The sequence below is a fragment of the Elephantulus edwardii genome, unplaced genomic scaffold (genome assembly GCF_000299155.1).
Source record: "Elephantulus edwardii isolate Elephantulus edwardi_28Jun2011 unplaced genomic scaffold, EleEdw1.0 scaffold00064, whole genome shotgun sequence".
Lineage (NCBI taxonomy): Eukaryota > Metazoa > Chordata > Mammalia > Macroscelidea > Macroscelididae > Elephantulus > Elephantulus edwardii.
In genome coordinates, this window is record NW_006399814.1 from 14,689,157 (window position 1) to 14,706,600 (window position 17,444).

The 17,444-nt window shown below is 36.9% G+C and overlaps 1 protein-coding gene across 1 annotated transcript in view; it reads left to right on the forward strand.

Moving 5' to 3' along the window:
* Positions 1-17,444, forward strand: part of AFF4 (AF4/FMR2 family, member 4) — a 127,247-nt gene that overhangs the window by 98,349 nt on the left and 11,454 nt on the right. Inside the window, exons 7-15 of the mRNA XM_006888074.1 lie at positions 947-992; positions 3,240-3,294; positions 3,827-3,864; positions 5,424-5,586; positions 6,233-7,150; positions 10,685-10,773; positions 11,374-11,611; positions 16,380-16,474; positions 17,310-17,373. Coding sequence (XP_006888136.1) covers positions 947-992; positions 3,240-3,294; positions 3,827-3,864; positions 5,424-5,586; positions 6,233-7,150; positions 10,685-10,773; positions 11,374-11,611; positions 16,380-16,474; positions 17,310-17,373 — 1,706 coding nt within the window. The remainder of the gene's footprint in view (positions 1-946; positions 993-3,239; positions 3,295-3,826; positions 3,865-5,423; positions 5,587-6,232; positions 7,151-10,684; positions 10,774-11,373; positions 11,612-16,379; positions 16,475-17,309; positions 17,374-17,444) is intronic.

The window sequence follows — 17,444 nt, forward strand, 5'->3', positions numbered from 1 at the left end:
TATCTCTCAAAGTTACTAGCAAATGGCACCATAAACTAAGTATTCTTTATTACCTTGTGTTTTTCCATTTAATTTCAGAGATATTTCTGTCTTAAAGTTCTAGTTCATTATTTTTAGCCTGGAGATTGTATTGTTATGCTTTATAAAACCCAAAACCAAACGTTTTGCTCTTGTGTAAGTTCCAGCTTTTGGCATTCTCAACTAGAAATGACTTCTGAAACATCTTTTTGGAAACTGACTGCTTCCAGTTTCTGTTACTAGTCCCCTCTTAGGTATTTGTTTTTAGTTTTGTTGTTATAGACCATGCTGAAACAAACATCTTTGTTTTTTACATACATGTTTTCCTGTATATTCATCTCAATATACCTTTCCTATCTAATGGAAGTTCTTTCCATTAGAATTGCTTGGTCAGTATGTATTTGCATTACCTTATCAATATAAATATTTAAAATATTATAAAATTGTTATAAATATTATAAAAATGTTGTTGCTGAGTACTGTTGAGTCAGAACCGATCCATAGCTGGTTCTTCCGCAGATTGATTTTCAGAGGCAATTAATCACATGGGAGGAGATTGCCCCATCCTTCTCCTGCAAAGCAGCTGGTGGCCTCGAACCAAATACCCTCGGGATGGCAGCTCATCTTCTTGCCACTAGACCACCAGACGTCCCTTAAAAACAGATAGTATCCTAACAGATATTACCCTGTTGCCTTAAACATTACTTTGTGGGTTGATAGTCCTACAAAGAGCAAATAGACATGCTTATTGCTCCCTTCCTGCCCCTCTTTGTTGTGTACTTACTAGCATCTCATATTGTCAGACTTTAAAGATTTTCCAGTTTGGTAATGAAAATTAATATCATTGTTAATATTTCTTTGAGGGCAGGTATTTTACAATCTAAATAATTGTACTTCAGTTGCTTACTCTGCTTTCTTTTTGTTTTAGAAAGATATAATCCTTCTAAAACATCAAATGGGCACCAGTCTAAATCGTAAGTTTATTATTGCCTTACAAGTGTAATTTTGGGTGATACTTGTCTGTAGCAGCAAGATATTTTGAACACATAGAAATGTATACCTAATTCTTTAAGGCATGGGTAGACAAACTTTTATGTAAAGGACCAGATAGTGAATATTTTAGCTTTTGTGAGCCAGATGTTTTTGTCTTAAATTCTGGACAACACCAGGGTAGTGTGAAAATACAAGCATGGCTCTGTTGCAGTAAAACAGTTTTTACAGAACAGGTGGTAGGCCAGAGGTCACAATTCTTTCTAATCTTTCAGAATCACTTGTGTTTATGTTGTGTGTGTTCATAGTTTATACTTAATAAAGACATTAAAATAAGACTCCTCCAAGCCCTCCATATAACCACAAAATCAAGAATATTACTAACATAATTTGTGCTGAACAACATAGTTGCCCTGTTTTTATTTCCTAAATAGAACTGAAAACCTAGATATTTCATAGTTTAATATGCTGGTGTATTAGACAGCAATACAACTTAACAGTTAACTGTGGTTACAATACTAGCTATATTAAATTCATAAACCACACTGTTAACCACAGCCAAAAAATCACTTCAGTTGAATATGGTGAGAATTAAGTGAGAATGCAAAGATGCTAAGTCCCCACCACTACTAAAGAATTAAAATTCTATCTCTTTTCATCTCTCATAACTTAAATGCGAAAGACAGATTTGTACCTACCATATATGTGCATATCATTTGCTAAGGAAACAAAAGTATGTAGATTTTTGAGCAGTTCGGTGAAAACTTTGACATACTCACCTGTATAAAATGGTTCATTGAACTGCTGTTGTTAAATCATGGGAGCTGAGAGAATTCAAAATACATTTTCTTGTAGGAAATCAGAGAGATGCACTGAGCCCTTGTCCAAAAAAATAATTCTTTTTCTTTGACCCACTTACTTTGGTCAATGTTAAAATACTTTTCATAATTCGGTAGTCATCATGTTACTTTATTTCAAAGTGGTCTTTTGTGCAGTACTTTGAACTTAGGGTCAGATCTCAGCTTAGACCTTGAAGGGAGGCTCTAACCAGGTACTGGAAGGAAAGAAGGTTTCCTTCCTACTGATGGGAGTCTGGCATGAAATCTCAAGAATAAAGGTAATGGAATTATTAGTAATGAAAAATTAAAACCTTTTCCTAGTTGTAGTTCTCCCTAAGCTTTGTAAAAATTTTCCTTTCCTATAAAAAGACAGGAAATGCTTTGTGCTTTAGAATGTGATTAGGTTTACCTAAAAAGATTTTTGGTTTTATGGTTCTAATGAAAATTCAGATACATAATGTCAGGTTTTCATTAATTTTTTTATTTACGTTTCACTTTCAAAATCAAATTACAGAAACTTATATGTAATATTTGTATACATGTGTGTTTTTAATTGTTTTGAAGTTTTCTGAAAGAAAACTAATCAAGAAAGATTTGGAACCTGCAATGTTGTGTTTTGTTTAACTCACAGATTGATTCTTTTAACACAGCCAAGTCTTTTGCCATAAATTTTGTTTCTAGAGAGGGCAGTTGTCTTTCATGGCAAGGCGTTTGTGGAGTAGAACTTCGATTTAAGAAATTGTGCTTTAGAATGATTTTTTGCAACCACCTCTAGGCAATAGTTGTACAGATTTTTCCTCTTGAAGCAGTGGAGACAAAGAACTGCTTGATCATTTTTGATCTTTTTTCTTTTTAAGAATTCTTTCTCTCAAATGGACTTTCAAGTATGACTGTGGTACTTTGTTTTGATAATAAAGAGAATGAATGTGTCAGGAATTAAAGAAAATTTAGATAACAGACGTGAATGAGTTCATAGAAAGATGACCAGGTGTTGCTGTTGAGATTGAACCAACACTGATACCTGACTCTCCAGCGGGTTTTTAGAGGCTATAATTCACTCAAGAGGAGATTGCACATCCTTTTCCTGAGGAGTAACTGGTGGATCCCAATCACCAGAGAGGCGTGGCCCTTGGTTAGCAGCACAGCTCTTTACAGAACACGCTGTCAAAGCTCCTTGTGAAAAGGTTCGAGCTTGTGGAATTGGGAAATACCTCCCTTCAGAATTTCTACTCTGTGGATGAACCAAACCAGACAGAATCCAATTTACTGTTTTCTTTTACAACTAAATATTTGGCTACCACTGTGATTGCTCCTGGAGTTGTTGGTAGGTAATTAATACAGGGCTATGCCTTTATAAACAGTTTAATAATCCTTTTTGCCCTTTTCCTATAGTATGTTAAAAGATGACTTAAAGCTAAGCAGCAGTGAAGACAGCGATGGGGAACAGGTATGTGTACTACTGTATGCCTTTTCCCTTTTATTTTCACTGTGTTTTATAAGAATTTATAGCTAATACATTTGTGATCTAATATAAAATACTTCTTATACGTTTTCTGAGCCTAACATTAACGATTTTTGGCACTCTTTTTTTAACCTTCATCCTTCTTATATTTTTTTAAAAATTGGCTTTTCATTAGTACTTGTGGATAAAAATAAATGGTATAAAATAATATACATGGAGTGCCTTCATGCACATTTTGGGAGCTATTGTGTAGTATTCTGTTATTAATCTGAATTACAACCTTTTGACTTCCTCCTCTAAAAAGCTGTATATACGAAGATTATTATTATTGACAAAATCTGTTACAAAAGTTTCCAAGTGTTCTTTAGATTAAAAAAAGACTATAAATACTGAAATATAAAAATTGATACACACATTAGAGAAGACAGTTTTTCTACTAAGATTTTCTTACGTTGTTCAGCTTAAGCGGATCGAATGCTGCTTATTCTCAGATTTCCTTCTCACACTTTCATTTTAGGATTGTGATAAGACCATGCCAAGGAGTACACCAGGAAGGTAGGCTTCTTACTATTTATTTTTTGTTTGTTTGTTTGTTTGTTTGTTTGTTTGTTTGTTTGTTTTGGGGAGGGTTGGAGTCAGTCTTATAGCATTGTAATGATGCAAGTGGCCTTATAAATAACAAGTATTATTGATTCTGTAAGTGATGGTTCCACAACTCTGTAAACTACCTAAAAGAATCATTTAGTTGTGTGCATGCTTAAAATGAGTGAATGTTAAGACTTTTAAAAGCTCAATATTATTACATTACTGCCTTGCGCCATATACTTCAAAGGCAACATTCCTTTTCTCTAAGTTCTGGCCTGTGCAGGAGATCTAATCTATTCCCAAAGGGTCTTTGTCTTTATAGACAAATAGATGCAAGATGTGAGAGGACAGTCTAGAGATACAGCATTTTCTAAATCTTTACAATGGACCTCCAGAAACAAACATGATTGAGGGAGAATAGGTTACCAGAAAAACTGGTCCTGTCTGCTCTTCTGAAACTACCCTGTAATAAATGGAATGACCAATGGTGTCATCCCACTTACGTGTTAAGGACCTTTGGCTTCCAAATTCTTTATTCTAGATACCCCACTTCTAACTCTCCAGTAATCTTTTAGCCACTTAGAAATTTTGTAACTTTTAGTTAATGATTCAGTAATACAAAAATGCATCCTGTTTTGTTCAGTGGAGTGACCATTTTCACTCTGTAACAATAGATGGTTTCCAGTCTAGACTAATCTTTAATGAACTTTATTTCTCAATAAATTTTATCTGCTTTAACTGGGTGGGGAGGATTAAATATTATAGTAGAAATATTAAACTTTTTTTAAATTGGAACATTTATTTCTATCTCAGAAGCACATATGGTAAAATTAATATATTTTTTAAATTTTATTTTATTAATTTTAATGAACATTTACAAAGATTTTGGATTTCCATTCATTCATTGTTGCACTATTTTCTCTACCCCGCCCCCCCCCAGTTAGTTCCTCCCCTTGAAAGTCTGTTTTAATTGTCCCATTGCCATCAACTTTTGAATTTCTAACTGAAGGTCAGTTTGAACCCACAGTTTGAACTCTACAGGAGAGAGATGAGGTTGTTTGCTAAGATAAACAGCTTTGAACACACAGCGGGCATTTTTACTGTGTTCTACAGGGTCAGTTTGAGTCGAAATCTGCCCAGTGGTCTTAAGGCTGTAACTAAAATGGGCTTTGGTGGTATACGGTCATGTACTCAGCTGCTAATGGAAAGGCTAGGAGTTCAAACTATCAGCACCTCCAGTGGATGGAGAAAAGACCTGATGATTTGCTCCCATGAGGATTTCAGCATAGAAAACCTTATTAAGGTAGTTTTGTATCTTAGAGAGTCGCTGTGAGTTGGAATTGATTTGATGACACATACCAATAGCACTATAATTATCAGAAACTTTTTAGAAATTTATGATGAGTTCTTAGAGAATTATAATGGCTCAACAAATATTGTTCTAAATAAAGTTGCTTATTAATTTGGATATTTTCCTGTTGATACTATTAAAAAAACCCTTTTGGTCATTTTAATGTTTTTTCTTTTAGTAACTCTGAACCTTCGCACCATAATAGTGAAGGAGCAGATAACTCCAGGGATGATTCCAGCAGCCACAGTGGATCTGAAAGCAGCTCTGGATCTGACTCAGAGAGTGAAAGTAGTTCGAGTGACAGTGAAGCAAATGAGCCATCCCAGAGTGCATCTCCTGAGGTGAGAGTGACACATAGGCCCCTTCCATAGACCCTCTCAAGGCCCCTGGTGACATCTAATTAAGAACTGATACAAATAGTAAGGTAAAGCATTACCTATGTGTCTTGGAGAAGACCCAGATACTTCAGCTTCCCTGTTTATTGAGCCTTCAGTTTAGTCAAGATTAGGAACTGCTTTGAGATAATACTGCATTTCTGCAATATACTGGATTTCTTAAGTTTGGGCTTTATTTTCTTTTGTCTCGATATAATTATTCACATATTTGTGGTTTCTTGTATAGAAAGGATTCTTATGTAATATAATTATTATAAACTGATAAAATTAGTTGAAAAGCTTTATTGATACCTACATCTTTTACTTTTTATAGTTAAATATAGTAATAATTTGTAATAATACCTTTGAAGTTTGAGTCAGGAATACTTGTTATTTAAAGACCATGTATACATTAGACTCTCTTCTTAGTAAAATGGTTAGGGTTAAATAGTATTTGGCTGTGTTTACTTTGGGTCATTCTGCACCATTAACTCCTTACTGCTAGCAAATGCTTTTGTGGCACCAAGCATGTATTTTTCTCTTTTTGCCTTGAGATTGTAAAAACAAGTGAGAGCTTCAATATCAATAAAAGCATAATTGTTTCTATTTTCAGCCTGAACCACCACCAACAAACAAATGGCAGCTTGATAATTGGTTGAATAAAGTGAACCCACATAAAGTATCACCGGCTTCTTCTGTGGACAGCAACATCCCTTCATCTCAAGGGTATAAAAAGGAGGGCCGAGAACAGAGCACTGGGAATAGCTACACTGAACCAGGTGGACCTAAAGAAACGAGTTCTGCTACTCCTGGACGAGACTCTAAAACCATCCAAAAGGGATCAGAAAGTGGACGTGGGAGACAGAAGTCTCCTGCTCAGAGTGACAACACAACACAGAGGAGAACTGTAGGCAAAAAACAACCCAAAAAGACTGAGAAAGCAACTGCTGAAGAGCCTCGTGGGGGCCTGAAGATAGAAAGTGAAACCCCAGTGGACATGGCTGCCAACATGCCCTCCAGCAGACACAAGGCAGCCACCAAAGGCTCGAGGAAACCTAATATAAAGAAAGAGTCCAAATCTTCCCCTCGGCCCACCACAGACAAAAAGAAATACAAATCAACGAGTAAATCTTCCCAGAAATCAAGGGAAATTATAGAAACAGATACCTCATCCTCAGATTCAGATGAAAGCGAGAGCCTTCCTCCTTCCTCCCAAACTCCTAAGTATCCTGAGAGCAGTAGGACTCCCGTTAAGCCCTCCTCAGTGGAGGAAGAAGACAGCTTTTTTCGGCAACGAATGTTCTCTCCTATGGAAGAGAAGGAACTTCTTTCACCCCTTAGTGAGCCTGATGACAGGTATCCACTTATTGTGAAGATTGACCTGAATCTCTTGACTAGAATACCAGGAAAGCCTTACAAAGAAACAGAGCCACCCAAGGGGGAAAAGAAAAATGTGCCAGAAAAGCACATGAGAGAGGCTCAGAAACAACCCTCAGAAAAGGTTTCCAACAAAGGCAAGAGGAAACATAAGGTTTGTAAAGAGGTTTTGTTGTTGTTGTTGTTCTTTGTTTTGTTTTTAAACTTGAGAATCTGAAATGCTATGAAAATACTGGTAAGCAGCAAAATTACAAGATATGTCATGAATTGTGTGAGAGCAAGAGTGATTCCACAGCTCAGTTGAAACTGTATGTGGAACAGCCTCTTGAGGGCGCACTCTGCCTCTGCCTGCTTCAGTTAAGCAGCACATTTCTAACCAAGTAAGAAATGAACCAGCATTTCTGTTCAGAGTGTGTTCAGAGTGAAGAGGTAAGAGGAAAGACTGAAAATTAGTCTTTGTGATCGCCCTAGCTGGGATATTACAGTTTACAGGTTGTTAAAGTCCCTACCACCCTCTGATGTCACAATCTCAAACCCACTTATATTTTTAAGATTGTGAGCCTTAGCTGCATTCCAGGTAAAAAATAAACCCACTGATTTTGACATATTCCCAAGAATTTCACCACTTCACTCCTCATAGCTAAATCCCACCACGGTAATTTGAATTTAGACACAGAACAGTACACATTTAAGATCTTCTTATTTTTAGATCTAAGAAATAGGAGAACTGTGGATTATCTGTGAATGAGGATGTTGTAGAATGAAAAGAGCTAAATAGCAGGTTTGGGGGGACAAAGAAGCTTGGTTTTTGAAACTATAGAAAGGAATTCTTATATTGTGATTTGAATGAAAGTTTATAGTCATTTTTTGGCTTGGCCATTCATAAACATACTGTTCTGTAGCATTGACTTAGATATTCACAGTGTAATTGCACTTTTCTCTTGCAATTCTGTTTTCTATTAATCTTTCTCCACCATTCATATCTATACTACTCTCTTTAGTGATAAGATGCTGATCATCCCCTTAGTGAGTATTGCCTTTTCCTTCACCTATCTTAATGAATGTTTATTACTTTTTACTCCATTCCCACCCCTGGTAACCAACCATTGTGGTGAGGAATTTCTAGAGAAAAGCAGATTTGAAAAATACGTATTTGTGAGTGTGACTGTAAAATGGTGAAAAGGTTAGATTTGAGACAAGTCAGCAGTGACCATCAGTGTAGCCTCACCCAGGGAACTTAACATAAACCTATTTGGCCTGAGAATTGAGGATAGGAAGTTAGAATATTTTCTTAAAGGAAATAATCCTTACTTAAAATTAAAGTACTATGTGAAGATGATGTATGTTCAGGAAAACCAGCATAGTAATGTCTAGCAATGAAAGCTTATTTTATTCTACATTTTTGCTAATAAATTCCACTGTTGTTGTGTAGGACTACCTCACTTGACAAAATGTTTAGAATTGGTTGCTGACCTCTACTGCCCATGGCCCTAGGTTGCTAGTCTTGGTTCGGAAATTTATTCATAGAATTAACTAGAAGAGCAGCTTACATATAACCTCTACTCCTGTGAAACCAAAACAGAAGTGATTTTTTAATTATTAAAGTATTATCTGTTCTGTGTAAGATAATTAAGAGGACAGTGTTGATTCAGTTCTGGTGTTCCTACCTTCCATGCAGGAGACTTAGGTTCAGTTCCCATTCACTGTTCTTCAGGCACAGCCACCATCTATCAGTAAAGACATGTATGCTCCCATTCCAGACAAACAGAATAGTACGAAGGCTCTTAACAGTGTGCTCTGAAAATCATCAGCCTGTGAAAACCCTATGGGTTGTAATGGTTTGATCCGAAAGATCAAGGAGGTGACAAAGAAACCTGACAGCATTTTGTTCAAGCATATATAAGGTTGCCATGAGAGCTAGCAACAAGATATTCCACCATAGAAACAGTAATACAGAAAGTGAAAGACCTTTTTATGTTTTTGTTTAAAATTTATACCACATGTATTGTTGTTGTTGTTGTTAAGTGCCGTCAAGTCACAGGTGACTCATAGCGACCCTATGAAGAAGAGTCCTCGACGCTTGGGTGCCTTTCATCCTCTCTCCAGATTCACAGGGTTCCCGGAGGCAAGCTATTATGGAAGTGGATGCCACTCCTCCTTCCATACCATACGTATGGGTTCTAATAAAAAACGCCCTTTTAACGCAAACCCATTCTGTTGATTTGATACTGACTTACACCCAGTGTGGCAGAACAGAACACCCCATAGGTTTCCAGAATTGTGCATCTTTACAGAAGCAGTCACAGCCTTGCCCTGCAGAGTGGGTGAGGAATTCCAGCTACCAACACCATGCCTTCCTCCCTCTTCTAAAAGGGCCATATGTCTCCTCTCTTCCCCTTACTAGTACTATACAACAGTATCTATAGGTTAAGTTTCAGTTTTTAAGTGTGTTAGAAGAAATTAAATGATCAGTTCTTAAAATTTATAGTTCTAGTAAAATAAAAGTATTAGAGATAATTCTGGAGATAAAGGAGATGGTACTGAGAGAAGACCCAGTCAGAGAGTACAAAAGATGTAACTTCCTTTCTCTCGTGCCTTCTATCATTCATGTGTAAGGAAACAGACAATTTTATTTTGACAGATGATTTGCATCTCACACCTTGATATAAGAAGCAATAAGAAGACTTAGAATGACCTAGGAAAGTAGCATTGAAAGTTATTGATAAATTCATGTGAGACAAAAAGTTTTTCAAAATCATTTTGCTTGACTGTAATAAAAATGAAAGATAATAAGCATTAGCAGAAACTTAGAACTCTTATGCCTTGTTGGTGGAAGTGTAAAATGGTATTTTGTTTCTTTGAAACAGAGTTTAGCACTAAGGTAAACATAGAGTTACCACATAAACCAACAATCTCATTTCTGGGTAGATACTCTAGTAAAAGGAGAACATATGTCCTCACAGCAACTTGTACACAAATGTTCTTGGCAAGTTACACATAATAATCAAAATGAGAACAATGCAAATAGTCATCAACCAATGAGATAGATTAATAAATTATGTTATGCATATGATGTTGTTGTTGTGTACCATCAAGTCAGAACCAGCTCATAGCTGACCCTCGGGTTGTCAGACAGTTCATCACAAAGGAGATTTCCCATCCTTCTTCCATGGAGCACCTGGTGGATTCAAACCACGTGCCTTCAGGATTGTAGCGCAGTTTCTTGCCACTAAGCCACCAGAGCTCCATATACCTAGGCAATGAACTTCTTAGCCATAAAAAGGAATGAAATACTGAGACACGATACAAGAGATAAACTTGGAAAACATATCACAAAGTGAAGGAAAGCAGGCACAAAAGATTATGTATTATATGATTATTTAATTTATATGAAATACATTCAGAACAGGCAAATCTACAGATAAAGTAGACTAGTGAATGCCCCAGTCTTTAAGCAAAGAAAAAGGCCATTTGAAAGATGGGGGAAATATGTTTCATTATTCCGTCTAAATATCTGAAACGAGACTTCTCAGTATTAAAACCTATTTATTGACCTTTGTCTAAGCAGTGATGCTGAAACTTCTTTCTGAAGTTTAACTGAGATGAACTGGGAGTGACTAATGATGGAAAAGGAAATTCAGTGAGTAAAAGTCAGACCTAGTAGCTGCTGTTTTCTGTTTTTCATAAGAATGAAGATGACAACCGAGCCAGTGAGAGCAAGAAACCCAAAACCGAAGATAAGAGTTCGGCAAGCCACAAGCCATCCAGCAGTAGAGAGTATGTCGCCAAACCTGTTACATACCAGTGTCATTAATATGTGCATGTTATTTGTGATTGAGTGCCTTTTAGCATATTCTTTGAGTATTCTGCCTAGAACCAAAATAGTATAGCTTTTGCCTTTAGCTCATAGGACTGGGAAGGGTTTAAAACTCAAGTCACTTCTTCCTTCTTTCTTTATTTTTTAAATAAGAGAAGTGTGTGTGTGGGATAAGAAATAAGGTATAAAACTTGAGTACTTTCTAGGTAGATGACAGGCTTATCTGTAACTAGCAGGAGGCTAATTGCTGGGTTGTAAACAATTGCTTGTTTATTAAAAATCCGTCTGTTTGTTAATTCAGTAGATATTTACTAAGTGCTGATTAAATGGTAGGCCTTGTTTTAGACACTGAGTATATACATCTCTACAAGGGTGGAGGAGACAGCCAAGATGCCTACCTTGGTGAAAGTTAGAATTAATCTTTTTTCTAGAAATTATATGTCTTAGTAATCAAATCGGGGGAGAGCAGATTTCTCTTGAAAGCAGGCTAAGAGGAATGGAAAACTCTACCACCTGGTATTACTTTGTGGCAAAATGAGGGCATTTGTTTGATTTGGCAGGTCTTCTAAGCAGAGTGCTGCAAAAGAAAAGGATTTGTTGCCTTCTCCTGCCGGGCCTGTTCCTTCAAAAGATCCAAAACCAGAGCATGGCTCTCGGAAGAGGACTGTTAGTCAGTCTTCCTCCTTAAAGTCAAGCAGTAATAGTAACAAGGAAAATAGCAGCAGCAAAAGCAGTTCCTCTACATCAAAGCAGAAGAAAACTGAAGGGAAGAGTTCCAGTAGCTCCAAGGAGGTCAAGGTAAGTTGTAAGGGCTGAGCTTTTTGAGAATCATCATGATGGCTGTGTAACTTCTCCAAGGTGGCACTTTGTGCTTTGAAACCTTTGCAAGTATCTCATTAAATTTATAGGCCTAAGCAATTGACTCTCAAAATGTCAACATTAGATGATTCACCTATGAAGTGTTCTGAAGCCATTAAAGCCACTGCTTTAAAGAGCCAGCAGTGAGGCCATGTTTATATTAAGATCACTCACTCACTGCTGTCTAGTAGGAACTGACTCGTAGGTGACACTCCAGCGGATTTTCAGAGGCTGTAAATCTCACAAGAGGAATTGCTCATCTATGTCTTGTGGATTTAAACCTCTTACCTTTGAGTTGACAGTGCAACTCCTTACCCACTAGGCTGTCAGACCTCTCTGCATAGAAGCTTATAATTAGGAAAATTGGTGATGAAAATTTCCATAGTAAGAATGTGATCCAATGTTAAGTGACTCTTTGCTGCGATTGAATTACCTATGGCTTGAAAATGGAGCTCTGGTGGCCTAGTAGCAAGAAGCTGTGGTGCAATCCGAAAGGCCTGAGATTCGAGTCCACCAACTCTTCCACAGAGAAGGTAGGACAGGCTTCTGGCATGCGATTAGCTGCCTCTGAAAACCTACCAGAGAGTCAGCTATGGGTCGTTCCTGATTTGATGATACACAACAACAATAACACATGGCTTAAAATTATTTTAATTTTTTTAGATTAGATTTTTACAAACAAGGTATTTTACATAAAGTCAGAAAACAACCATTTGCCTTTGATTCAGATATAAGAAAAAAGTTTTTATTTGAATTGTTACTGTTGAGTACCTATAATACTGACCCAAAAGTAGCTGACCCACCAGTGGGTTTTCAGAGACAGTAAATTGCATGGTAGGAGAGTCACACCACATGCCTTTGGGATTATAGCACAGCTGCTTATCACTAGGCCACCAGAGCTAGCACCAGGCTTTGAACTAGCACCAGCTTATTCCTAAAGCATTGCTTAAACTGTATGAGAAAATATCCATGGATGAAGAATTAGATCAAAGAGGCCTTTTCAAGGCTATATACTTTAAAGAACTCTAACTTGTTTATCAAGTATTTGTATGGCGTTTAATATTTTTTAAATATATTTTGATTGTGAAAGTTTAGAGGACAAAATGGTTTTTCATTCAGTCATTCATACACATTATTTTCTTCATTCATACACATTTTATTTGATGACAGCTGTTTGTATTTCTTTCAAAGCTATTATGATTAGGAGTAAACTCCCTGAAATCTGAGAATACAAGATAAAATGAATATTTGGATTTTTAGGGCTATAATTCAGTGAGCTCTTATTTGTGACATAAGTAAACAAAGGTTTAAGAATTGAAAAAGTATCAAGTCATGCTTATAAAGTGTTTTTACATACTTTACATTGAGATAATTTTATTTATAAATTTCTTAAATCAAGATATACTGAAAACCTATCTGAATACCCTTCTTCTATAGTAATGTAGAGTTGACCTTAGCATCTTTGTTGTTGTTATGTGCCATTGAGTCACTTTCAGCTCATAGCATCCTGTGTACAACAGCTGGAAAGCCTGCCCTGAACCAGTCTCACTGACTCCAACACACCTACCCCCATTACCCCAGTTACTGTATCAATCCATCTCATTTGCAGTCTTCCTCTCTTGTGCTGTCCCTCCACCCTTCTGAGCTTGATGTTCTTCTTCAAAGACCAGTCCTTCTTGGCCACGTGCCCAAAGTATGTGAGATGGAGCTAAAATCCTAGCCTCCAAGGAGAAACTTGGTTTCACTCTCTCCAAGACAGACCTATTTGTTTTCTTGACAGTTCATGGTATACTCAGGACTCTTCTCCAGCACCACAAGTAAAAGGCATCAATTCTTCTGTCATCCTTAGTCATTGTCCAGCTTGCTGATGCATAGCAAGTAATTGCAAAGACCATGGCTTGAATCAGGCGCACCTTAGTCTCTAGACTGACATCATTGCATTCTCAGCACTCTGGAGAGGTCCCTGACGGCAGATTTCCCCAGTGCAGTTTGTCTTGATTTCCTGACTGCTGGTGCCAAGGGTATTGATTGTGGAGCTGAGCAAGCTCGGAACCTATTGTTCTGTTGGCTTCATCTCTGTCCACTTCTCCATTGGCCTGTAAACTGGTTCTTTCTTGTTTTCCATTCTTTAACTGTAGGATTGTTTTTAAGGAGCATGTATTTGTTACTTGAATTCTTCTGCTCATTTGTCAGCTTCCTCAAGACAGGGAATTGTGACTTATCTTTTGTTTGATCCAGTGCTTAGCTCGCTAGGTAATCAGGGAATATTTGTCTAATTGAGTATCATCATGCATTATTTTCTTGTTACTGTCAAACTATAAAAGAGGCCTGACCACTTTGATTTGAAGATCTTAAGGCACCTAACAGTTACTAGAGCCGTTCATGTTAGTATTGGCAGTTTTCAATTTAGGCAGCTACACATGAGTATATTACATACGATTTTGTAATTTAGTTAAAAATCTATTTTTTTTCTGTTATATCAACTAAAGAGAAAGTAGTCTGGAAAATCAAAATCATATTGAATCTTTCTACAAAGAAAAACCTTTGAGAGAACTGAAACTTGACAGGCCTGCTTGCCTTAATATCCCAAGTCTTGCACGTCTCCTACCTTCATTATGATGCAGTCTTCACTTTTTTATCACTTATTTTAGTGGAAAACATTTCAGTTCTCCAGCTGTGATAGATTTTTTTACATAGGTTCCAGTTTTCATTTTACTATATAAAACTGTCAATGTCTGGAAGTTCGTTCTTTTCAGAAAACTCAAGTTTCCCTCAAACAAACTTAGGGACTTACTGGGCTCTTTATAAAACATAGAGAGACAACTATCCTAATGGTGTTATGTTGCAGCATAATATCCAGGAAGTAATTTTAAAAACTTTGAAACCTTAACATAAAGAGCTCAGTGTTTTCTTAAATCTCAAGACTCTTGATTTTTATTACTTGAAACTGAACAGCATAATGATCAGGGGTGAAAGAAATTTTAATGGTTTATTTTAAATAGATTTTATGCAAAAGTGTAAAATTACATCAGTGGATTTATAGTATTTAAATATGTATTTGTGGAATAAATTCCACTTTGTTTTGATTATGGGAAAAATGTTATTTATGTAAAGTTGTATGGAGAGGTATTTGGGAAGACTATAAAGTTTAAAAAAAGAGCTTGATTTTTGATATCAGATCAGTCTAGTCTTAAAGTCTGTACTCACAGACTACTATTTAAATGCTGTTAGAGCTTAGGCAGGTTACACATCTTTTCAAGATTGCTTGTTTAGTCTGTTCTAATAACTCATTACCATCAACTCAGAACTGACTCATAAGAGGGCTCTCCAGTGAGTTTCTGAGGCTTTAAATCACACAGGAGATTTCCCATCTTTCTCCCTCATAGTGCCTGGTTGCTTCAAAATGCTAGAGAGCAATTTGGTTTAACACCATAACTCCCTATGGACTACATCACTAGAGTTCCCTTCTTTCTTACTACACAGGGTTGCTGAGAGCTTTACTATGCCTCAGTACTTGGTTAGGGAGCTCTGGGAGCCTAGTGGTAAGAAACTGTACAGCAAACCTGAAGGCACACAGTTCGAACCTACCAGCCGCTCTGTGGGAGAAGGATGGGCAGTCTCCTCCCATGTAATTAACTGCTTCTTAAAACCCATTGGAGGGTCAGCTATGGGTCACTTCTGACTTGATGGTACACAACAACAAAGTACTTAGTTAGAGAGCTCTGGTGGCCTAGTGGTAAGAAGCTGCACTGTAGTCCAAAGATGCATGGTTTGAATCCACCAGCTGCTCCATGGGAGATGGAAGGGCAGTCTCCTCTTCTACAATTTATAGCCTCTGAAAATCTGCTTAAGGGTCAGCTGTGGGTTGATTCTGACTCTATGGCACACAGCAAGTATTTGTTTGACTCCATGCCTGGCAAGTAAGAACTGAGCCTACAAACTTAAGAACTCACTGCCTTAAAATAAAATCTGACTCATCATGCCCTCCATTGAGCTTCCTAGGCAGTAAATCATAATGGGAGGAGAGTACTTTCGTTGTGGAGACACTTTTTGTGAAGCAGTGAATTTGAACTGCCAGAGATGAATAGCGTTTGGGTCAGTTACTCAGCTCACTTCAGACTTACACCACCAGAGCTCTCTACTAAACCTCTGGTAAACAGATATTATTGTTAATTTTTACTGATCAATAATTACCAAAAATTTTCCAAGTAGTGCTGCCATTTTTATTTTTATTAGCATACCTCTGGGATTGCAGTGCAGCTTCTTGCCACTAGGCCACCAGAGCTCCCCATTTTTATATTATTGTCACTATGTACTGTAGAGTCAGAACCACCTCTTAGTTGACCCTCCAGTGACTTTCATCTTCTGAAGTTTTAAAGTTTTGTAGCAGGGAAATTAATTACCAAAGGCAATGACATTTCACTAGTTAAGAATACTTATAAACAGAATGAAGGCTACATGGTGAATTGGGGGGGGGGAGGGAGAGATTATATAACAATGAAAGATTTTTTTTTCTCCACGGACTCGGGGGAGGGGTGGACAGGGAGAAGAGTGTGCAGCAATTAATTAATAGAGTTCCAAAGTCTCTGTTAACTTTCATTAAAATAAAATAAAATAAATCTTATTAAGAAAAAAAAATACTTATGAAAGTTTAACCTTTCATTTTCTTGCCGTTTTCAACATAGCTATGTATTTTTCATTTGGTCAGGATAAGGCTCCAAATAGCTCCTCTAACTGTCCTCCATCCACACCAACTCCTGATGCTTCTAAACCTCGGAGGACAAAGCTTGCTTTTGATGACAGGTGAGATGAGCATGAGTTTTTTTATGTTAATAAATTTTCATCTCTATTAGTGATCAGAAGTATTAATACTTGTAATGTGTTATGATCTACCAGGTAGTCAGATTTTAAGTAGCAAGGCACTCATTAGCCCATGTATTCCTTCTTTAACTGACTCCATGGCTAACATAGGGGATGTGAGTGATATGCTTTGTAGTAAAATCTTACTTGTTTCTGGTTTCACTATTTTAGAAGACTTTTCAGCAGATATGCGTGCATGAAAGGGGCTTTATCTGTTGGGGGAGGGGGGTTAGTTAAGTGAGGGTCTGTATTTAATAAGAAAGAGTTTTACTGTAAGCGTTTCCTCCCTTTCCTGTAAATCTTGTTAACCAGTAATTTTTCCTGATTGTTGTTGTTGTTGATAATCTTCAAGTCCAGCACAACTCATAGTGACCCTCCGAACAAAAGGGCTGAAGCCCTTCTACAACCATTGACATTTATCAAAGTTTATAGTTTACGGAGGCATATTGTTTAGGAAGTGGATGCCACTCCTGCTTCCAGTCTTTCCTGATACACATTTAATTTACGATAACCTTTGAAACAACCTGGGTAAGTTAACATTAAATACTGTGGAGCCTGATTTCTAATTTTTGAGTAGGCGACTTTGAACTAACTGGCCAAGGTGATTTATGTTCTCATCCTGATATATACACTTGTCAGAAAAAGACTGAAACAAATATTTAGTCGTTACTTTATTTGAGGACATGAAAACTAGCGGATATTTTGGAGTCAAAATAAACTAATAATATCTTATGAAAATGCTTACCAATTTATTTATTAATAAAAATTTACATTGCAGAAATTATTCGGCAGACCATTATTTACAAGAAGCAAAAAAGCTAAAGCACAATGCAGATGCATTGGTATGTAAACATTCTCCACAGGTTTTTATATTTAATTAAGATAATTATTAGTTGTTCATAACTGTAGGACC